The sequence below is a fragment of the Prionailurus viverrinus genome, chromosome C1 (assembly GCF_022837055.1).
Source record: "Prionailurus viverrinus isolate Anna chromosome C1, UM_Priviv_1.0, whole genome shotgun sequence".
Lineage (NCBI taxonomy): Eukaryota > Metazoa > Chordata > Mammalia > Carnivora > Felidae > Prionailurus > Prionailurus viverrinus.
The window spans coordinates 26,341,484-26,366,365 of NC_062568.1; the positions used below are offsets into that span (position 1 = coordinate 26,341,484).

The 24,882-nt window shown below is 42.8% G+C and overlaps 1 protein-coding gene across 3 annotated transcripts in view; it reads right to left on the bottom strand.

Annotated features, from left to right (window-relative positions):
• PARD3B (par-3 family cell polarity regulator beta) overlaps positions 1-7,847 on the bottom strand; it is a 1,023,096-nt gene extending 1,015,249 nt beyond the window's left edge. For all 3 annotated transcript variants that reach the window (XM_047872373.1, XM_047872372.1, XM_047872375.1), the window contains exon 1: positions 7,585-7,847. In XM_047872373.1, coding sequence (XP_047728329.1) covers positions 7,585-7,704 — 120 coding nt within the window. In that variant the 5' untranslated portion in view covers positions 7,705-7,847. The remainder of the gene's footprint in view (positions 1-7,584) is intronic.
• Positions 7,848-24,882: the final 17,035 nt, after the last annotated feature.

Below are 24,882 nucleotides of genomic sequence, written 5' to 3' on the forward strand. Positions count from 1 at the left end.
GAGGCCACGTGAAGAAGATCACATGCTAAGACTGCATGGAAGAGAACCCAGGGACCCAGGAGACAGCAAGAACCAAGGATCCAGACATATTCTATTCAAGCCATCCTAGCTGAGGCACCAGACATGCGAATGAAGAGCCCAATCTTGAACATCCCAGACCCAGAAAACAGCACACTGAGCCTTCTTCACGTATTTGGAGTTATTCTAAGCTACTGGATTATGAAGTAGTTTGTAATGGAGCAAGAGAGAACTGTGACCAACGGTAGTGGATACATGTGTGTTCAAGAAGAGTTTACGATCAGTCCACTAAGCACCAGTCACTCTCATAGGAGCTAGGGGTTGAACAATGAACAAAACTGAACAAATATCTCTAACTTTATTTAACTAACATTCTAGGGGAAAGAAGGACAATAAATGCAGTTAAAATAAGAAGTATGATAGGGAGGGGTGATTTCTGGGGAGAAAAAGCAGGAAAGAGCAATGCAGGAGATGGTTGGAGGGGTCACAATTATAAACAGTATGGTCAGGAAGGTTTCACAAAGACAGGAACAATCTTAAGCTGGAAAAGATGAGGAAACTAGACAGGTGGGTAACTGCAGAAGACCATTTCAGGCATAGAAAACAGCACGTGACATATGAACCTGCTGGCAGTGTTGGAGTAACAGCCACAAGATCAGGAGGCTGGGGGAGAACAGGAGAGGGATGGAAGAAGAGGTCTGAAAGGTAAGAGATGGTGTGCAGGGATCCCCAAGATCACCCAGGTTCCATGATTCACCAGGAGGACTCATAGGACTCAGCATATAGTCATTCTCATAGCTGTGATGTATTACTAGGCACAAGCTTCCAATGATCCACTTCCAGTAGACCGCCCCCCACCCAGCAACAAGTTTTGACATCATGTGTGAAACGTCCATCTACCAGAGAGGATCGTTCGAGACTCAGCATCCATGGTTTTCACTGGGGGCTGGTCACATAGGGACCCTCTGCCTAGCATGTGCAAAAATTCCGGACCTTAGAAAAAGCAGGTGTTCGGTATAAACCATATTGTTTGCATAAAGAATAGCCATTTGCATAAGCCATTATTTTCAGAGAATGGTGGGAACCCTCCACAAATCTAAGTTCCCAGATGCCAGTCAAGAGTCAGCCTTGTAAGCAGGTGTAAAGATAGGAGTCACAGGCCTGCTTCGCTAACTTTTTTGCACAGATACCCAGATCATGTAGCATCTTACAGGCCATCGGAAAGAGACCGGAGCCAACAGAGGATCTCGGGTAGAAGAAGGACATGACCTGACTAGAATTTTAAATGTCACTCTAGCTTTTGTGTTGAGAAAAGACCTTTCGTGGGGGGGCATGAGGCAGAAACAGGGAAACTAAAATTCACTGGAAAAACAAAAACAAAAATACCAGGAACCCCAGCACACTAACAGAAAAGCTGGAAAGAAGCAGTGAGATTCTGAATGTATTGGGAGAGTGGAATCTCTCTGAGTTGCAGATTGATTGCAGGTTAATCACACAAGGAAGAGAGCAGCCACAAAGTGTGACAAGGATTTCTGGCCTGAACAACCAGCAGGGTGGCACTGCCATTTAATGTGATGGGAAGACTGTGGGGGGAGTAGATCTGGAGTATGGGATCAGGAGTTCAGTTTGGGGCTTGCTAAGTGTAAGATGCCTACCTGACATCCAAGCAAAGGTGGCAAGGAAGCTGCTACTTTGAGTTTGGAGCTCAGAGGAGAGATCTGGGCTGGAGCTAGAGAGATGATATTTGGGTCCATGCTCATCCAAAAGCATCTAAATCTCACCGAAAATGCTCAAGCAGACTTCAACTTGCTTTAAAATTAAGCTGGGTTTTGCTCATGTCTAGGTAAAGGATTCAAGGTTTTAAAGGCTGTGTCTTCCACCTTTGAATACCAAAAGGTAAATGCAGACCCCTTTCTGATCCCAGAGTTCCCAACAGGATAGCCACATCCATAAGAATGTCAGCGTAAGGACTGCCTGGGACCTGAGCTGTAGACCAGCTGTTTCCAAAAGCAGCTGAGAGAAATCAGCAGAGGAGCCTTAGATTGAACTGTCCATTTGGGTAAATTGCTTATGACCTTTTGTGATTTTTTTTGAAGTTTATTTACTTAGAGAGAGAGCAAACACAGCATAGGAGGGGGGCAGAGAGAGAAAGAGAGACAGAGAGAGAGACAGAGACAGAGGGAGGGAGGGAGGGGGAGAGGGCCTGATGTGCAGAGCCTGACGCGAGGCTTGATCTCAGGAACCCTAAGATCATGACCTGAGCCGAAATCAAGAGTCAGATGTTTAACAGACTGAGCCACCCGGGCACCCCCATTTGTGACCACTTAAATTTAAATTGAAAATTCAGTTCTTCAGTTGCACTACCACATTTCAAGTATTGAAAAACCGTAAGTGGCTAGAGGGTGCCCTGTTTGAAAACACAGATATAGAACATTTCCATCATCACAAAAAGTTTCTATGGACTTTACCACTTTAGACTTTCCAAGAGAAAATCCAAAGCTCTGCATATTAATAGACCCCTCAGATGATTTTAATAACCAATTTCTCCAGAAAACATAGTCTCATAAAAATCTGACATTACCATTTGCCCAACCTCCACACAGAGGATCTATGCCACAGAATGCCCTGGGAATGGGATAAATACTTGGTTAACTAAGCCATTTGAGCACAGCGCTCCAAACTACAAATCAGGGCTGTGGCTCCCAACATGAAGCGATTACTGCAGCCCAAATCCTGGTCAGCAAACCCTCTATGTAGGTCATGGTGGGAGTATGGGTGGGGGGAAGGGCGTGGGGATGGGAGCAAGAGAGGTGTGGGGGAGGAGGAGAGGGGGAGGTGCAGCCAGGACAGAGAGAGGTACAGGAGGGAAGAGAAAGAGGTGTAATGGAAAAGAGAAGGTCCGGGGGCCACAAACTCAAATACCTACAGCAGGCCAAAGGGCAACAATGGCTTACATGGGCCATAAAAGAAAATAACAACAGAGTGAAAAGGTAAGCCTGAGGTAGTAACATACTTTTGGGGAGGCCATAATGGAGCAGAGAGAAGGATTCCTGCTTAAAGAGAAGAGGGATGTCTCGTTTCCAACTGATGGTTGCTATGTGGGAAAGTAAAGCCCAATGCAGTCAGAGCTTCCGATTTGTTTTTCCGCCCGGAGAAGACAGAAATCTGGATCTTTGCATGACGTCTCAAAATATTTAAACATGGCAACTCAGCCAAAATGTGAAACTGAGCAGAATTGAAAAACCAGGTCTGTGGGTCCCAGCGGGCCCCGCCAGCCCTGTGTCTGTAGACTCAGAGGCTGCTCTATGCAGGTCAAGTGAAGAACCAAAAGCAAGTTAGCAGCATGCACCCTGCTGGTGGTGAGTCAGTCCTATCCACATGCTGGGGACAAACAGCTGGGGACAAACATCGAGTCCACATAGTAGGAGAAGAGAGGAAATGAATGAATAGGAAATGAAGCACTCCAGTACATCAGTGCCCAAAAAATTGAAAAGCATTTTAGGAATCCACTCTGGTCCTAGTTTATGTATACAGGAACCTTAAAATCTGGAAACAAGACATCAAAAACTGAAAAAAGTTCAAGAATTCAGGATTTCCAGCCTATTCCTCCAGTTAGGCCCATATACCAGATTCTTGTTACTGTACAAGTTTTTAGATGCTGACCCCACAATTTATCAGAAAACAGAATTATTACTCTTATCTTGCTAGATTTGGGAAGCTGGTCTCAAGGGTAAAAGAAATAATTCAAAATATCTGAACACAGAAGAGATTCCTTCTGGCAAGTGTATCAAATGTTTCTTTACTTAAAAAAAAAAAAAAAAGGTATTCTCCTACAGTCAAATCCACAAATCAGCTTAAAATTCCAGCATACCCACTATCCCATGACCTCAATGTTCATATTATCTCATTCATTTCGACTCATAAACACACTATACATTCTCATTACTAAACAAGTCTTTCCCTTATTCACTTCAACCTCATTTAGTTTGCATGTGGGTGTATGAAATTTATATATATATATATATATATATATATATATAAATGGTCAATTAAATAAATTATTTGAACCCTGCCATGAGACTTCATTCATGGCAGGAGAGACGATTGCTAATGATAGGTTGATCTGGAGAGGTCTAAAACACAGGATCTGCTATCAAAAGAGTTTAAAATCAAATGAGTTCAGCCTTACCAGATGATTTCAGTAGATTAGTAGTTCTCAGCCCAAGCTGGGCATTAAAATCATCTTTTTAAAACACCTATGCCCAGGCTCCACTCTAAACCTACTGAAGTAGAATGTTGGAGAAAGGGACTTGGGCATTTGTATTATTTAAAATGGTGAATGATAAATTAGAGGTAACTAATGATCAGCCAGGGTTGAGAGCCCCTGCAGGATACGGCTCAATTACCCATTCACCTGTGACACGTAATTTCGATGATAAATTTAACTAGTTACTCAATGATCTCCACCTTGAACTACATGAGAAGACAATCTCCTCTCCACTAACTACTTAAGTAAATTGGATTTAGAGCCTAGGACACTGATAAACTACGAGGATCCAAAGACAAGCAACCCCATAATTCTTGCCCCTTAGTCAATTCACCTTCCCCGTCAAGTTCATCAAATGGCAGGGAGGGGAGAAGGGGGCAATAGGAAACTCAAAGTCCCAGATTTCAAAACATAATTAAAGCCTTCCCAAAAGTCCCCTCACAGTCCTCAACATCTTACCCAATTCTGGCTTTATCTGATGCTGATTCAGCTGGTTCCCCACATTCCACAAATACCAGTCTTCTTTGTTCTCAGCAGAAGTTTGGTACTTCTCACATGTTGTCCACAAAATCCAGAATGGCCTCATGGCTTCACTTACCCTCCAAACTGTAGATACCTCACCTCTACCCTCAATCTTGAAACCTGCCTTTCTCCCATCTAAATTATTCAAGGCCCTGAAAGAAATGGGCTTAATTTATATTCATGTTCCCACCAATTTTTTCTTTCTAGCACTCTCCACCTGAATATCTAAGAGATTTTGCCCATTTTTCCATCTGTAATCAGACTAAGGAATGTTTTTCATCCTTGACTTGCAACTCCTGCAATATTAGGCTCAGAAATTAGACTTCTTCCCAATACATGTAGACCTGTACTGCATAAGATACAATCAAGAGGAACTTGTGCATGTCACAACTCTCTGCAAGAAATAAAATTCCCCTCTTTAGGTTGATAGGTGATCATAGCAGTTTATAGATGGAATGGTCTTTTAGAAAAAAAAACTGTAAAAAATAAATAAGATGGGTACATTCCAATGCACAATAACCTACTGGGCAGTGCAGTTAGTGACTATGAGTAAGGACCTACAGACTCAGTTCCTGGGTTCAATTCGACCATGCATCTGTCATATCTCTGTGTCTCTTTTTTCCCTGCTGTAAAAAGAAAATATTAGGACCTGTCTCATGAAGTCATTTAACATATGTAAAGTTCTTAACAACAGTGCCTGCATAGCAGCAGTAAGTCTAATTCATGTTAGTTATTATGTTTTTATTGCTGAGTGCAAGGCTAAACATCTTGCTGTCCAGGGGAGCAAGCCTTTTAAATTTCTTTCACTGATTTAAAGAAAGTGAATTTGTGACAAGTTGTTTTTCAAATTGAATTTTGACATTTCTGGTCTTTTCCCATTATTTTCTAAATTCAGTGAATGAAAGCATGGAATTTGTTAGATTATTTCTTGACATTTTAGTTCCATTAGGAATCCCATTTAATATTAGTTAAGCCTTGTTATGAATACAATGCTATTTAAAATGAAACTATGGGAGAGAGATATTTAGGGAGAGAGAAAATATCACTTGCCACTTACTAAATTGAGATTTTAAAAGCCAAAGAAGGGAGGGAGAATTTATAAACTGTGGGTGACCTTTAAATGTCCTATGTGCTAATATATAAATGTAAACACAGAAAAATGTAATAACTGGTAATAGTAAGTTAATCAATACAATTACATTATAGGTTCTGATATTATAAATTATGCTTTCAGTACAGAATATCAATAGCTTTTTAACACCTTTTAAGATCAAATTATAAGTGCACTAAATTTCATCTAGTTTATCTAGATGAATTAGGTAAATTTCAACTAATTTACCCTGCATGTCATTTATAAGTATGTAGCTTACTTCTTCTATTACTTGGACAGCTCCACATACTAAACTTCCAAATATACAAGATGTTAGAGCATAAATTATTTTAAATACTGAGTTAAAAATAAAAATAAGTTTATCACCTCATTAAGATAATCTTTCAATGACATTTACTTGAATAATTTGTCTAGAATAATGTCGTTACTATTAACCTTAGCTTACTTTCAGAAGTTAGTGTAGTTACTATTAACCGTAGCTCACTTTCAGAGGCTTCCTTTCAGAAGTTCAGGAGGAGGATTGGTTACTTGAGCAAATATCAGTTTTTAACTGAATTACACAACACAGAACAGCATACACTTTGAAACAATGGGGGGAAACGGGGTAGATACTCATATACTTCTATAGGCCATTTATATAGTTCTCACGCTATGAAAACAAATATTGAGAGCCACTGACATCTAAAGCAAGAGTTCATGACTTGTCCTGTTCGAGGAGAATTTAGGGCCTGATGTTCCAACTGAAGATTCAAAGAATTAAAAGGTGCTCTTTGAAGCCTTCATTAAAAGATTTCATTGAAGAAGAGACAGAGTCCCAGTATGTTACCCAAACAGCTAATATGAATTCTAGCACCCAATTCTGAACACGTATTGCACACTTAAAAGTATTAGTCACTTAACTTTTACGTATATCTGATTTCGGGGACAGATCTGGGAACTATCTTTATGACTAGATCAACAGTCACCCAGGATCTGACACAGCGCACACACTAGTAAGTACTCCTAGAATATGTGGCATTAAACTAAAGACACTCAAAAGGTGGACGGCTTAGTGTAAGCAAACAGCATCCTTCTACGTAAGTTCCTGCCCCAGTCACTGATGGAGAACAGCTCACAAAATTAAATTCCAAGGGCTCCATCAGTTGTAACTTCCGAGTATCTGTTGCTAGCACCAATCAACTTTCTAACTCCAAGGAGCAAAAGTGGGGCGGGCCTTAGCCGGGGTCAAAATTCACACCTGACTGAGCAGCACCTTCCAGCACTCCCTTGAGAAGCGTTTTCTCAAACACCTAAAGCTGTGCTTCTCAAACTTTAACAGTCATTCCAATCACCTGGGAGCTTGTTTAAAAGCAGATTCAGAGGCAGTGGGCCTGGAGGAGGGCATCAGACTGTGCATTTGTAGCGAGCCCCCAAGGGACTCCCATGCAGCGTTGCCTCCCGGCACCCTTTGAGAAGCAAGGCCCACAAACGCCCAAAGACATCCAGGTCACTTATGCTAGCAACGAAAGTTGGCGGGCACAGGTAGCTTCCAATAAAGTCTACTGGGTGCTGTGTCCTCTGCGCGTCGCCACCGGGTCCTGGGGCACCTGGCAGGTGCCTTGGCCTTGGTGCGCTCGCGGGTAGCCCGCCCCACAGCCGCGCCCCCACTCCGCGCCCCAGCGCTCACCTTCTCCCTGGTCTTCAGGTACCGCTGCAGCGCCTGCTGCGTGAGCTCCCGGACGCGCAGCTGGCCCTCCTTGCAGGGCACCACGATGCCGGTTCTGCCGAAGCACACGGTCACTTTCATCCTGGCCCCCGGCGCCCACGCCGGGCCCGGCCGAACAGGTGTCCGGCCCCACGGGCGCAGCCCACACTCTGGGGGTTCGCCCGGCGCGGGGGGGTCCGGAGACCCGGAGCACCTCTCCCCCGCGCCCCCTCAGGGCCCGGGGTTCGCGGCAGCGCCCCTCCTCCCGGCGCAGGCGGCCCCGGGGCGGGCGGCAATCGGGGAAGGGGGCGGCTGCGGGAAGGGCTACCTCCCAGGTAGCTGGTGCCCGGGGACGCGGCTGCACTGTGGCCGGGCTCCTCCTCCTCCTGCTCAGTCTCCTGCTCGGGCCCGGACAAGGCGGCTGCTCCGAGCCCGCCAAAGCGAAACTGCCGGGCCAGCTCTGGCCCTGGCCCTGCCCCCTGGCCCCGGCCCTGGCGGCGGCGGCGGCTGCGGGGCCGACTCCAGGCCCCGGGCTGGAGTGGGCGGCGGCGGCGGCGCGCGGGGCCGGAGTTGGGAGGAAACTTTTGCGCCGGATCCCAACTCCTCGGCGGCGCGCGGCGCTCTGGGCTCCCGCGGCCCCGGGGCCGGCCTGGGCCCGGCTCTTAAAGGGGCCGCGGCGCTCCCGGGCCCCGCCGCGCACTCGGCTGCGCGGGGCGGGGGCCCGTGCAGCCGGTAACAGGAGCCCGGGAGCCTCGTCCCCTCACTCGATCTCTCCCTGGCTCTGTCCCTCCTGCACACACGCTGAGCTCTGGAGAATTGTAACGGGACCTGAGAGCTACCCACCGGGGAATTGAAACCGGATCTCATAAAGCAACCTTGAGGGATTAGCTAGGAGACTGCAGAGCTACACCGTTAAAACGTAAGGCTTGGAGCAAGATTCAAGGAAAGCCTGGGAGCAGGTGCTTGTCGCCACGCCCACCAAAAACACCGGAGGAGTGGCAGCTCACAGGTACTGAGCTGCAGGGATGACCCAAGGGCCTGCCAGGAACCTCGTCTTAAGCAGAGCACAGATTCTGTCCTCTGGAGTCCTGAGATGGCAAAACTGAACCCCCAAGGGGTTCTTGGGGATAACGTGGGAGTGGAACTCTTCCTTCTACAGAAGACAACACTGAGATTTTACCCAAAGGTCACATTCCAGACCCAGATATGATAGCCCATTTTTACATACATCCTTCAGAAGTGTGCCTCCTCTTGTGCACTTGACTAGAAAAACAATTTTAAACACGTGAAGGCTCATGATTTGGGAGGCATGTGTCCACCACCAATTGAAATAGGAGTATCTGAAAAAATAATTCAAAAAAAAAAATTTTGTGTCGTTCTTAGGTCACATATCAATGAGCTCCTTTGAGTCTAACAACCCCGTAAGGTATTATTTTTCCAATTTTGTGCATGAAGAATGGTGCTGAGGGAGGTGAAGGAACTGAACTGACCATGAAGTTAGTTGTGCTCAGAGAAACTCAGTTGTTCCCATGCTAAATTTCTGGTCTCCCCAAATTGTTTTTCCAGCAGTCTAGTTCATCCAGCACCATACTCAGGGATACATCATGTGTTTTCCTACAAAAGAATTTGTTTCTTTGTCAGGACACATTTAGGGGCTTCTGGGTGGCTCATTGGGTTAAGCATCTGACTCAATCTCCGCTCAGGTCATGGCCTCAAGGTTTGTGAGTTCCAGCCACACTTCTGGTTCTGCAGGGACAGCACAGAGCCTGCTTGGGATTCTGTCTCTCTTCTCTGCCCCTCCCCCGATTGCGTGCTCCTACGCATGCGCTCTCTCTCTCTCTCTCTCTCTCTCTCTCTCTCTCTCTCTTTCTCTCAAAATAAATAAACTTTTTAAAAAAGTCACATTTAGGGGCGCCTGGGTGGCGCAGTCGGTTAAGCGTCCGACTTCAGCCAGGTCACGATCCCGCGGTCCGTGAGTTCGAGCCCCGCGTGGGGCTCTGGGCTGATGGCTCAGAGCCTGGAGCCTGTTTCTGATTCTGTGTCTCCCTCTCTCTCTGCCCCTCCCCCGTTCATGCTCTGTCTCTCTCTGTCCCAAAAATAAATAAACGTTGAAAAAAAAATTTTTTTTAAAAAGTCACATTTAAATTGAACTGGATTACCTAGAACAGTATGATAATGTATAGGAGATTAATGGGCTTATGAATTTTGAAAATTTTTAAATTTTATAACTCATTCATACATGTAATATATATTGGTTTTCTTCTGTATAGGACCTTATATAAATAAGGTCAGTGACATCAAAGAGGATCACACAGACCAAGTGTATTTGAAAATATATATTAGTATAATTTGGTAGCAAACACAATACAAACTAATTTAAATAAACTAAAGACAGAATCACTTTCCTCATTCTTTTTTCTCATAAAATCAGAAGATCCAGAGAGCACTCCTCCGAGGCAAGATTGAATCTGGAGACTAAACCATGTCCTCAGGGGCCATCTTTCTAGATCTAATGGCCCTGAGTTCCTCAGGATTTCCCCAGAGGAGGCAAAGATGGCCACTCCCAGTGTTCCCGATTTACACAGCCTTAAAGACAGGCATCTCAGACATCAGTAAGCCTTTTCTGGTAAGGGCTTGCATATCCAAGCTTGAGTCACATACCTTCCCTCAGTCGAGATGATTGGCCAGACCTGGTTCACCTGCCACTAAATCATGTGAACTGAAACCCGGAGGGTAAATACCCAAAATATGGGTCAACAAAATATATTGAACCACCACAAAATATAAAATTGCTTTCCAACCCTCGGGGGGCTTATAGATAAATAGCAGGGGAGACAAGGCCTACAGATGTGAAAAGTTCAACAGCAACTATAAAACAACAGTAAATTTGATAATTCTAAACATTCTAAATGTTATTGATTTATATGTATGCCATGCCCTGCTTAAAGTGACTATAACATAGAAATAAAAATGGAGATATGATATATTATGTAACAACATAGAGAGATACCTATGTATCATATAAAAACAGAGAGAGATACCTATGTATCATATATTATGTATCCGTATCTTATTTTCCTTTGCAATAATCTTACAAGAGAGGTACTTTTGTTACCCTCCTTTTAAAGATGAAACTGAGGCTAAGGGAGGTAAGGTCACATTCTTAGCAAGTAACAGAGGCTGAACTAGAACCCAGGCAGTCTGACTCCGCCAGAGTCTTGCTAGTAACTACTATGCTGATCTTACGTGGTAAGTACCAAATCAGTAGAGCACAGAAACAAATATTAAGGCTATGCATTAATATGAGACCCTTTTAATGTTTTGTATTTTATGGACATGTAGAATGATACAGAGCAAAGCTTTTTAGCTGATGAAATGACTATTCTATATCTTCTTGGCTTGTTTGGTTTTTTTTCTCCTCACTTGCTCCAGACTCTTACTCTTCTGCTCAGATAATGAAGAATCCTTGCTCTTCTCCACACTGCAAACTTCCTCTGGGCCCATCTTTAGCCTCTCTCCAATATCTAGAGCCCCCTGTGTCTTGGCTTTCAGAAGCCCCAGGTTAACCAGGAAGAACACACAGGCTGTCCACGTCCCACTTGCAGAAAGATTGGCATCAGCTCCTGTGACATGTAGCAGAGGCTATGCGGTTGTAAGATGAAGGGAGAGAGGAAGCTAGGCACGCATATGAACAATGCATTGTGCAATCCTGCACACCATGGAGTGAACTTCAATGACCCCAAGCTAGTAATTAGAAAAAGAGTTTAGCGTCTATTAATTCATGTTTATTAAGTAGCCAGATTTAATTTGTTCTTTGGTCTTATCACAGCATACATAGAAACAACTTATATATTAAGCGATCTAAAAGAACGTAGTTACGACACAGATACTCATGCCCGGCAAATTCCTAAATCAATATTTCATGCCCCATGGGACTCCTGGACAGAAGAAATAAATAATTTGCCTTGATTGAGTAACACTAGAGGATTCTAGGCCTGGGTTCCATTTTCTTGTTTTGCCTGTTGGATGGATAAATATTGCCTGTGGTGTGATATTTTCCCATTTGTTATCCAAAAGCTTAGCAAGTTGTGAAGTAGCCAGTGAAAATTTTATGCAGAGAACAATAATACTAACCAATATTATTAAACTTCCCTGCCTTACAAAAAGTATAACTAAAATGTCAGGTACCATTAGGCATATATTAAATAAAAAATGGTAATTTTTATATATAGTTGACCAGGCATCCATTCTAATGTTTATTACCATTAAAACAGAAACAATTTTCACCCCTCAAGGCATTTTATATAACAAGCAATACTTATCTCCAATTCAGTAAATGTGGTTTGTCGGTTTGTTTTTTCATAATAATCTTCTTTCTAAGACCTTTGGAACATGTAGTACAACACAGTATGTTATTTGCTTCCTTGCGAATGCAGGTGCCAGAGTGATATCATAAAAGAAGAAAAATGGGTATGATTCTTCATTCTTTCCTTCCATGTTTAAAAGCAAAGAGTTTGGGCTATTGTTTAACTTGGCAAGAATGGGTTTTTCTTAAGAGATGTTTGTCTCTAAGTGCCTGATGGCGTTCATTTGTTGACTGTTTCTTTGTTGACTCTTTCTGTAGCTCTCCTTAAAACACGAATAACAATGCTATACGCCCCAAAGGGAGTGTTGTGGGCTTTCAGATTTTTGAAAGGTCCTTATTTATGCCTTTTCTGTAAGTAACACTCATAAGTCTCCACAATGATACAGCTAGACCTCTCCTCCTTATACTGAATCCCACTCGATGGATAATAATGTACTGCTTTGATTTATGTTTTCCTGAAGAAGAAGAAAAAAAAAGCCTGCATCAAGTGATCATATCTTTAAAAAAATTTTTTTTAATTAAAAAAAAAAACCAAAAGCAAGGAAACTCTTCAACTGATGTTGTGGTAAGAGTTGATCAGGGGGTGCCTGGGTGGCTCAGCTGGTTAAGCATCCAACTCTTGGTTCTGGCTCAGGTCACGATCTCACGGTTGGGGAGGTCAAGCCCTGCATTGGGCTTTCCGCTGCTGGTGCAGAGCCTGCTTGGGATTCTCTCTGTCTCTCTCCCTCTCTCTCTGCCCCTCCCATGTCTCTCTCTCTTTTAAAATAAATAAATAAACTTTTTTTTAATCATAAAAAAAAGAGTTGGTCATTAGTTCCTTGGTTGTCCTCGTTGTGTGATCTCCTTGCAAAGCATATCAGGACCCACGAATCCTGACCACTAGGAACAGGTCCTACCCTTAGCAGCAAGTTCCAGACCCTCTCACCACTAGGCTTTAGTGACTGTTAAACTGGAGGCAATGGTGATGATCAGGGATATTCTCCAACATGCTCAGTTGTCCAACGAAGCTCCTGAGGTGAGGTTGCCATCAAGGCTTCTCTTTTCACCGTCCTCCCTCAACCTGAGGCCTCCTTCTGCGCTCATTTATATCCCTTTAGTTGGAGAAGTGAGGTGGTGTTCATATAATTGACTGGAGGTAGAGAAAGAACTGAGATTTAACACCAGATGCTTCAGTGTGTAAAAGGATTACAGGGAGAACAAGGAGACTGGAGCTACACAGACCGGGTTCCAAAGCACTCAGCCACTTGCTGGCTAATTCACTGCTGGGCAGGCTTCACTGTGTTTCTTCACCAAATGGGACGATGACATACATAAGGCACCCAGCACATAATAGGCAAAACGTATTGCCCTCTGCCCGCCTTGATTCTCTTTACTAGTATTTCTAATGCCACTTCTTCTCACGGCTCCTGAAACTACTTCCAGAAAGAAACATATCAAATGATACTTAGAAGTCACATATCATTCTCATCAAAATTTCTCAAGCCCAAGGGTAACTTGCTCTGTAATGAAGGTGCCACACTCAACAGCAAAATAATAAGATTTCTGTCATGTTTCACAATCTCCATATTATTTAATGTGAGGCTCAAAACACAATCCTGGAACCCAGTGGTCTAGTACATGAGAATCACAGAATTCCAGAGCTGGAAGGGACTTTGGAGATTATTTGTATAATCTCTTCACTTCATAGATGAGGAAACTAAGGACAGGAAAGGTCAAGTGACCAGCCAAAATCAGTACCCAGGTCCTTCAAGTCACTCCAATGCTTTCTTCACTTTCCTGTCTGCCTGCTAATAATAGAATTTAAAACAACAGATATTTGGTGCACCTGGGTGGCTCAGTCGATTGAGGGTCCAACTTCGGTTTGGGTCATGATCTCCAGTTCATGAATTCAAGCCTGGTGTTGGGCTCTGTGCTGACAGCTCAGAGCCTGGAGCCTGCTTTGGATTCTGTGTGTGTGTGTGTGTGTGTGTGTGTGTGTGTGTGTGTGTGTCTGTCTGTCTGTCTGTCCCTCCCCGACTTGTGCTCTCTCTCTCTCTCTTTCTGTCTCTCTCAAAAATAAATAAACATTAAAAAATTAAAAGAGTAAAAATAAAACAATAGATATTTGACCAACATTGGCTCAAGGCTTTGAATTCTCATTGAGCCGGGTGGTGACAGTAAGGAGCTCATTCTTCTATCAGTTCCTAAAGTTTCAGTTTAAACTTAAGACTCCGAATCCTTGAACACCTGCGTGGCTCCGACTTCGGCTCAGGTCATGATCTCACAGTTTGTGAGTTTGAGCCTTGCATCAGGCTCTGTGCTGACAGCTCAGAGACTGCAGCCTGCTTCAGATTCTGTGTCTCCCTCTCCCTCTGCCCCTCCTCCACTCACGCTTTGTCTCTCTCCCAAAAATGAATAAACGTTAAAAAAAATTTTTTTAAAAAGACTCTGAACCCTTGTTCTTGCCACGATTGTAAATCTCAAAAAGATTTGCTGAGTGTTAAAATGACTATTTCAGAAAATAGAAAACCATCAAAGGATTTGAGGTAGGACAGTGATGCGATCAGGTTGGTGGTGGGTAGAATACAGAGGACCTGTGAGACAGATAAAAGCCCTGCTACGTTCACTCATTCCTTCGTTCATTTCTTTATGCAGCAGTATTTACGCAACACCTATCAGCAGCTGAGCACAAAGTGATCACAAAGCTTAGCCTCTGGCAAGGAAGACTCATGACAAATGACTAACCAAATAAAATATTTACAGATTGTGAAAAGGTGTAATGAAGGGGATGAACAGTAGGCTGGGTGACAGAGAATAAATGGGTAGTAGGCAACCTGTTTATGTTGGATGAACAAGAGAAAATAACTTTGTGAAGAACCCAGAGAATAAGGAGCAGGGGATGAGGTTGAAGAGATTGTCTGCAACAATGACCTCCAAAATGACTAAGGCAATTTAGATGATGAGGATGGGCAGACTGGAGTGATCTCCTAGGATCTGTTAGAGATAAAAGGTGGCAAGGTTTCAGGAGGAATCAAGAAAGACTGGTTTCTAGTTAGGAGGTGACATTATTAATTGAAGACAGAGAATCTTGGAAGGGCGCAGGCATGCTGAGGATGGTAGGGAAAGAACAGTCAGTTCAGTTTGGGACATTTTGAGTTTAATGTGCCTGAAGGGAACCTGGTAGAAGTGTTTGGTTAGCCAGAAACACAAGGTTTGCAGCTCGGAAATCTGAAGACTAGATATTTAGATTCAGGGTCACAGATTTGGAGGTCAACTTATCAGAATGGAAGAGATCAGCCAGAGAAAGAATTTGTAAACAAAAGACAACGGGGGGGGGGGGGGGGCGCCTGGGTGGCTCAGTCGGTTGGACGTCCGACTTCGGCTCAGGTCATGATCTCGCGGTTTGTGGGTTCGAGCCCCGCTTTGGGCTCTGTGCTGACAGCTCAGAGCCTGGAGCCTGTTTCGGATTCTGTGTCTCCCTCTCTCTCTGACCTTCCCCCGTTCATGCTCTGTCTCAAAAATGAATAAATGTTAAAAAAAATTAAAAAAAAAAAGAAAAGAAAAGACAACAGGGCTTAGACTAGAATCCTGCAGATTGCTAGGATTTAAGAAGAGAGAGATCCAGCAGACTTAAGCGTGTGTATGGGGATGCATTATAAATTACAAGTCCTTTTTTTTAAGTTTATTTATTTTGAGAGAAAGAGAGAGAGAGAGAATGCATGAGAGATCAGGGAAGGGGCAGAGAGAGAGAGAGGGAGAGAGAGAGAATCCCAAGCAGATTCCATGCTCTCAGCAGAGTCCCACATGGAACTGACCACACAAATCTGAGATCATGACCTGAGCCAAGATCAGGGGTCACACACTTAACCGACTGAGCCACCCAAGCACCCACAAGTTATTGTTCTTATTCTATATAAGGTATTGTCAGTTTCAAAGATGTGATAAGAAAGGATGCTACTGCCCTAGTGAAGCCACAATGGTAGAGAACAGGAAATTTAATGTTAAGAATGGGAAGCAAGATAGTTTGACTGAAACAGATAGGCTTCAGTGGAGCATGACATAGGCTGTAAGCTGATAAAGATACAGGAAGAGGGAAATGAGTGAGGAAAATGACTGAGGGAGAGCTTTGAGAACTAGACTGAAAGTTTGGATCTGCTTCACCAAAGAAATACCCTCCAGGTGCTTGGCAAAGGAGTAATATGCATAAAATAGCATGTGATACTCATGATTCTGACGTCTTCATGTATAAAGAATCAGGGTAGAAAGTGACTGAAGGTCGGGAACGATCCAACAGAATGTTGGAGCAAATCACACAAAACTAAATTCAAGTATGTTAAATGTTAAATGTAAATTTGTCATATGTGTACATGGTTGTAGAATATCTCCACCTGTACATGTATTCTTCCAAAGTAATAGACTATGTGATTGTTTAATGTCCAGTCCTATGATTATACTATTCCATGCATGGGAAGTGGGGGAGTTGCCCTATGACTCAGGGTCCAGTCAGACAAACAGAACACACACCCTATCTCAAACAAAGGGAATCAAATATAAGAAATTAATTACATTGTTGGTGGAAGAGCTGAAAAGCCAAACAGGAAATAGTAAGGCAACTCAAAGATTAGCCATAGCATGAAGCTGCTTCTTTCTCTAGGACTCACTGGATTCTGGGAGGAGTGAGTGTTAGCAGGACCCAGAAGCTGAACAGCCTAGCATAAGCTAGATCTGTAGTGGAGACTGTCTGACAAAAGCTGGGAGCACAGGAGGAGGAACTTTCCAGAAGAGACCTGGAATAGGAGTTACAGTCCTGAAAACACAGTCATAGAAGGGAGAGGGTCGGGGAGAGGGAGGGAGAGAAAGAGAAAGGGGAAAGTGGGGAAGGAGGGTAGAGGGGTGAAGGAGGGAAGAGGAGGAAGGGAGAGAGAGAAGGAGGGATAACCATACCCCTGGACTCTTTCTCCTGCCCTCCATGCTTCTCCCAGTGTTTCACACTAGCTGACCTATCTAGAAGTCAGTGAGCAAGGAGAAGGGCAGGGAAATATTTGGGACTGGCTCAGAAGGTCTTTCTTGGCAGGCTTCTATAGTAATTCACAAATAGAAATTTTAATTCTCACTAATATTTTAGATTTAGGAAAAGCACTAATAACGTTTCCAGTTCAATTTGGTATATTTGTGAAAATAATCTTTTCTCCCAGTCTAGACTAAATTCATGCTTTTCTCGAGAGAAAGTGCTTCTACATTTTAACAGTGAAATAGCAGCTTTTCTCTGATTGCCAGATAACTATTAATTTCCATCAATTGAGAAATAAAAAAATTCCTACCCTTACTCAGTCATCAAACTCAAATTAATAGTTTTGTTTAGCTATGATTACACAGGCCTACAAGCAACAAATCCAAAAATCCCATTAATATTGAATGTTGAATATGTCAAACTACAATGCTATCTGTTAATATTTCATTTGTTTTACATGCCACAATTTTAGGCACTAATCCATGGATTTATGATGGAAACTTTGAAGACTATCCAAATTTAAAGTTGTGATTGCTTTGTATAAAATTATTTGTAAAAGCCTTTAATACTTTACCACATGTGTACGTGAATAGTGAGTGTGATTTTTATTTCAACACTATCAGGAAAAGTTGATTTACTTAGTATTTGTCTGTCATGAGTGTGTATTCTTGTTAGTGCATATTTGTTACAACTTTTTGCAGTTATCTTCAAGCTCATTTTTATATAACCAGAATGTAAGTATAATAAAGAATATACATAGGTTATATACAGACTTCAACATATCTCATTAGACCTAAAAGGGGGAATTTCTCAGCAAATAAGAACTATCAGTTTGCAAGTACAAAATAAGTTTTTCATACCCGATACCCACCAATGGGAGTATCACTGGTGAGTAGCAAATGCTGGTCATGACCTCTCCCAAACCCAATGAGCTTTTTCTAGCTGCAAATTCCTTATTGTAGACCCCTACTCAAAACAGCAATATCAGGCTCTTTGAAGGACTAGGATTGCTGCTGATTATACTAATAGTGGCCTCTGATTCAACGACAGCCATCCAAAAGCCAACTGATGACCCAAGACATGACCTGATGTTAAGAGCTATACCTGATCATCGATGATCAGCTAAGCTGGAGGCTGGAGATTAGAGAGGCTTGGTTACCTGTCAATGAAAGAACTAAAAGGCCACTTCAATTCTGGAGACCCCAGGGATCCAGGAAAAAGAAGAAAGCTCTTTTGGAGCTGCCTCAGCTCTCAGTGAGCCTCCCAGGATCAACCTAAAGGCGTCGTTGCAGCAACCGCCATTCTTTACCAAATTATTTTTTTTCAATACGTTATTTTGAGTGAGGACAATCCGTAAACCGAAAATAACTATTTCTAGCAAAGAACACAAGTGCTAGTAAATTAAAAAAGAAATAAGTTCATGAACAGTAAGTTAATGAACAATAAGCCTTGGACCCAAGGGTTTTGAAATATATTGTTACCATTACGAACTAGAATGTAACTGGAGTAACCTGGCAGTCCATGGATACTTGAATAAAATTTCTTGAGAAAAGGAAGTTGAACACTGATTTTTAAGAGTTAGTAATGATGTCAGGAGTGGAAAAATCCAGACCAAGAGTCATGCCATGTGACTTTTCTGCATTCCAGCATAGAGACATGGATGTTTCCCTCTAACGTCCTAAATAACATTTGGACGTTGCACTATGGAACTATTTGGAAGTTGCACTATGACAGACACATACAGAAACAATGAAACTCCATTCTCCAGAAACAACGTGTCAGGAGGAACTCCTCGGAAGAGCATTTGAACCCCCCTATAGTAATAGTGCATGCTGTGATGTATCACACGGGTCCACCTTGAGGACTGAACACTCATTCTCCTGGTGCCAGAATTGTTAGCAGCTGAGTCTCTCAGCTGAAACGCTGTCCAGGAATCTTCCTCAGTGGAATAGGGCCTCCCTGCCTGAAATCATACCTTATCCATGGGGCAGCCCACATGTCTACATACACTGAGTGATCTAGTTGGAGCAGGGAGTATAAAAGCCCAGGTCCCCTGCCTTAAGACTGGTCAACTCTGAATGGCCATCTCAGTTACAGTGGACCCTCACTGAAAATTCATCTCCATGTAGTTCCTTTCTCTGCACAATCCTACATCACTTACTTCTGCACAAGAGTTATTTTGAGCATACTCCTTAATAAATTTGTACATACGAGTCTCTGAATCATTCATTCAATGATTTTGACATTCATATGTTCAACCTAAGACATAATGTAATTAAAAAACAACAACAACAGGGGCACCTGGGTGGCGCAGTCGGTTAAGCGTCCAACTTCAGCCAGGTCACGATCTCGCGGTCCGTGAGTTCGAGCCCCGCGTCGGGCTCTGGGCTGATGGCTCGGAGCCTGGAGCCTGTTTCCGATTCTGTGTCTCCCTCTCTCTCTGCCCCTCCCCCGTTCATGCTCTGTCTCTCTCTGTCCCAAAAATAAATAAACGTTGAAACAACAACAACAACAACAACAACAACAACTCTGCTTTGCACGTAAATGAGAGCTTTAGGTAATAACTAATTAACCAACTTAACGAAAAAATAAATGGATAAATAAATGAAAGAATGTATTGTAAATGCTTCTGGTTGTTCAAAGGAAAACAAAACAAAACCAAAGGACAGACTAGCAGAGAATAGAGCCAAAGACACTTCATTTATGATTATTCAGTAGTGGCAGCTCACGATTGGCCCAGATACAATGGCCTAAATTTCCATTATCTGAATGCCTTTGGGCAGGGCTCCTAGAAGCATAGAAGAATCAGTCTGAACTTCTAGCATCAGGGGAAGGCAGTTATTGCAAGAAAAACACAGCACTGATGTCTCATCTCTAAAAATATAATTTGAATTTTGCATTAGACCCCATAGTACATCGACATTGTTTTAATAAAAAAATATGTTTTGGATTACTTGCTATCAGAAAAAAAGTTTCTCCCTATCTTAAGTTGCTATTTCAATTTGTCATTCAGCTTCATCCAGACAATTTCTCATCTCTGCCTTAGGTTTATAATGTTTTGTGAAGTCAATAATCTAAGTGTGCTGATAAAAAGGATAATGGATTCTTTACCACTTTATGAGCTAGACCAGAATAATCACTGAGGACACCCATTCAGTTGTTCAGCAAATATTTATCAAGTGGCTACTATAGATAAGGTTCTGTTTTAGGATACACAGTCTGCTGTGGACTGAATGTTCGTGTCCCCTCCAAATTCAAATATGGAAATCCTAATTCTCAGTATGATGGTATTTGGAAGTGGAGCTTTGGGGGTGATTAGATCATGAGGTGGAGCCCTCATGAATGCAATTATTGCCTTTATAAAAGAAGCCCTACAGAGCTCAGTCACCCTTTCAACCAGGTGAAGACACAGTGAGAAGATGGCCATCTATGATCTAAGAAGCAGACTGTTACAGACATGGAATCTGCTAGCACCTTGATCTTGAACTTCAGCATCTAGAACTATGAGGAATAAATTTCTGTTGTTTATAAGCGACTCAGTCAATGGTATTCTGTGATAACAGTCCAAATAAACTAAGATACGGTGGTAAGCATGAGATATAATACCTCTGCTCTCCTGGGGGTTACATTTTATTGAGAAAAATACTGAGATCAGCAGAATGTGGCCAAGTGGGGATTTAGTGAAAAATTTCATTCTACTATTGGTGAAAATTTCAATAATGTCGTTCTCCTGTGAGATTGTGTCACTTCTGACACGTAGTGGCTGATAAATGATGTTGATCTACTCACCAGTTTCATGTGAGCCTTAGAGAAATATTCAAAGGATATTTTAAGTAATGAAATATGGGTGATAAGTGATTTGTTTATTTTATTTCTAAATCTATAATTTTCTTTAAATTTAATGAAATTAAGTTAAATTTCATTAAATTTAAGAACTAAGAGTGGTGATCCACAGAATCAACTTTCTTTAGCCAACTCTCAAAATTTGTTTTTGTTACAACCATTTGGTCATGTGCAAAGTTTCCACAGTTTTGCCTTATAGAGATTGATGGTAAGAACCCTCAAAATTAAAAAAAAAAAAAATCTGCTCAAGAAACCAAATTTTTGAGCTACTCCTTAACTTACAGTTAAGGTGAACAATGAATTCATTCTCCTCTTCTAAGATTTCACCTCAAACCCTGGTCTTCTCTCTCTCATTCTCCTCTTACTCCTTCTCTCTCTCTTTCTGAGGTAAAATAAAAATTTAATCTTGAGGGAATCAGCCCTGTAATTTATCCTACCCAATCAATATGCATCTGGATAGTTGGCTAAGTTTTCAAAATTATTTCTCATTTTATTACAAATGACCTTACCTAAAACCACTGGGTTTGGGTATTTTTAGTTTTAATCAGTCAGAGTTCTACAAAGCCCACTTGAACTGGGCTAAGTAATGAGACTGTAATAGAGGAATTATGGTAGGAAAAGCTAGGCTTCAGTAGGCAGAGAGGGAAAGATTAGGATCTGAGGTCCCTGGGTGGGGAAAAACACGTATTTTGGAACAATGCTGGGAGTGTCTGACCATAGCAAACCCCCTCAGGCTTAAGGTTCCTCTTAAGAATGTGACAGACCCCACCTACTCCCCCTCAGGTTTCCCTTAGGAATTTGACAGAACACCTGACTAACAATTAGTAGACCATAAAATGTTGGACCCACAAGGAACTTATGACCACAGACCACCCTCATACAATGGAAATGAACCAGTCAGGAATAGACAACCCAGAACCTAAAGTTATCAAGCCAATAGGGGTGAGACCTGAGAAGGAACAAGGGGGAAGGGATGGGGCGGAGGGGTGGGGGGTGGTGAGACCAGAGCCTTATAAAACAGAGACCTTTGTCTATAGTTGCAAGCATTCACTTTCGAATGCCCCCTCTCTGTAGAGGGAGTTTTCATACTATTTATTCTTCCTTTCTGATCTTATACTCTAATAAACTTTTGCCTGCTGCTCGTTTTGTGTCCACCTCTTCATTCTTTGAAGTGGTGAGACATCGAATCCCGGGTATTAAGGTAAAAAATCCTGCAACAGAACACTTTATAGGAATAGGCAGCTTTAGGTAAACCAACAGTGGAAAGAGCAATACTTCAGAGTTAACAAAACGGGGACATATTACCACTCCCATGAAGAGTGATATGGAGAGGACCATTTAACATGAACATTGGCCAATGCAGACATGTGGCAGGACCGGAACTGGGGGAACAAATACAGCAATACAGTAAAGCACCTCAGAACTCAGAGTTCATCTCAGCAAATCAACTCAAAAGGGTGAGGCTAGAGTCAGTAAATGCTAAACCAGAATTGTTAACTCCTGAAAGGTCGGGTAATGAGTTTCCAGATTAAATTCCAATCAAGGATCAGAGAATGGCTGTAGTCAGAGCCTGGCAATTAGCATGCTTAAAACTGTGATAAAGACAACAGAATTAACATATCTAAGAGAAAAATGTGTTACCAGAAAACTCTTTCAAAGGCCTCCTGAGGAAAAGAGGAGGGACTAAGACCTTGGCCTGTCAGTCCCCCAACACACACACAGGAGGGAGAAAGAAGCGCCCTCACCAGGAGATTCCAGTCGTCTCTGTAGCCGGTGTTTCCCTCAGTGGGGGAAGAATATATCTCAAGCACTCTCAGCTGAAGAACCCTTCATTAAGAAAACCTAATTCCCATTTGTTTGTACTTAATATTCACCAAGCAATCTCGACTGTAGGTTACATTTCCATCTGTTTGCCTCAGGGAGAAAATGTGAGATCCAAACATCACTTCAGGAATGTCTACTCTGTCATCCTGAAGCCTGGTGCATCAGTTAAGGGCACAGGCTACTGAACCAGATCCCTGGGTCCCAATCTGGGCTCTGCCACTTACTATCTGTGGCATCTTGGGCAGGTTACTCAACCTTTCGATGTCTTAGTTTCTTTGTCGTAAAGCAAATTAATAACAGAACCTATGCACCTTATAGAATTGATATGAGATAAAACACTTTATTTGTGTTTGTATTTGTTTTTTTTTTTTAATTTAAACTAAAATTTTTGTGAATTCAGTTGGTTCTAGTCAGTTCCCCAACACCTCATCATCTGGGAGCTCTGAAAATGCTCTATAGCTAGACACACAGTCTAAGAACCAGGCCTGTGACTATCCAAAGATAGAATCCCTAGAAGTCGCCTCCAGACAATACCACCTTTCTATTGTGTGGTGGGAAAGAAAGGGACAGGGGTATGTGGGAGTTGCTTGCCTGAGTCTGATTTTTGTGAGTTTCTGACCAAAGAAAACACTGCTCCATAACTTCCAGTCTGGAGGCGATGAGAGAATTGATTCGGGCTGTGGGGTAGCTTCTCAGCCTCTTTACTCGCCTTGCCCCCTGACTTTCATCTTGGCAGGAAAGATCCAGACTCACAGGAGGTAGAGCTGAAAGTCCTTGGGAAAAGTACACAGTGCACAGGTAAGGTTTTATTGCCCAAATCACTTTGCCCAAGGGCTCAGGCTCCAAGGCTAAAGTCCAGCTTTGGAGGAAGTTCACTTGCAGAGGTGTGTCTGTCATGGGCTTCATCTGCCAGAGGCGGGAAGGAGTCTATATAGGTTGCCAACCCCAAGATGGGAGCAGGGAAGCCCAACACTAGGGCAGAATGTCAAAGTCTGGTTCAGAAAGTAAAAGTGATACTGCCTAAGAACAAGGGTTAGATATCTGATCAGTACAGCAGGAGGCACCTGATTTGAGCAGGAGCAAGGAGCAGAGGCTAAGGGTTACTTCTGAAGCAAAATCACCCGGCACTAGGGAAATGACCAGATACTCTTTGCAGTGTTTGCGTTTTGAGTCCAAACAAATTCATACAAATTTCGAAAAGGGAAGCAGGCTGCATCCGTGAAGGCACCTGCACATCCATAAGTCTTATAAATGAACTCTGAGTTAGAACTGTCAGGGCACGCTCTTCAAGTTTCCCACCGGAAGTTGCAAAACTACCAATAAACTGTGTATCTGGGAAGCTGTAAGCTCCACTTCTTCCACGTGCTCTGTCTACACCACCTGAACTCTGCTAACACCATCACTTTTCTTGAGAAAGTCTCCAACCAAATCACTCCTTACTCACACTCAGCCCTCGTTGCTTCTCCCAGACAATGATCCTGCCATTGAGCAACTACGTCTGCTTTGTGAACACGAGCCATCTGCTTTTGCCACCCTCTCTGCACTCTTGCAGCTGGGGTGTCTCACCTTAAATGTGGTATCAGCCAGGGGCCTGGCAGGAGACAGATGGTATATTCATAGGTTTAATTGAAAAGGGTTTAATGCAGGGCAACTTGCAGATGCGGGCAGGGTAGGGGAGCCGGCAGAGAATAGTGTTGAGAGATTGAGAAGCAAGAAGCCTACTGGCTGGAGGCCTGAAGATGCAGGAGGACAGGGCGGCTACCAGCTTCTAGAGAGAACCATAGCTGTGAGAAACAGTTGCCTGACAGGATCTATGGCCACAAGTGACACGGCCTAATATGCATGGTTTGAAAGATGCAAAATGTACCAGACATCTGGGAGAATAGATAGCCCAATTTCTCCTCTTCTATTCTCCATTTGCCAGAGACTCTTATTGATGGATTCCAACTTGAAAACATGGGCAAGAAAGCCTGAGAGATGCAGAGTCCATGAAGTCACTTTCTCCAGAGGTGGGGGGCGGGGGCGGGTGTGGAGCTGGCAAAGGACCTAGGAAAGTAAACAGAGTATCATTGGCACAAACTATTCTTTCTAAAATGATATTTACTGGTTGTCTCTATCTTGATTATAAAAGTAATACATGTTCATGTGGAACAACTTTCAAATACAGGAAAAACATACGTAAGAAAATAAGAATAACCCATACTTCTATTACCCAAAGCCAATCACTGTTAACTTAATATCTCTATTGTTTGGGTTC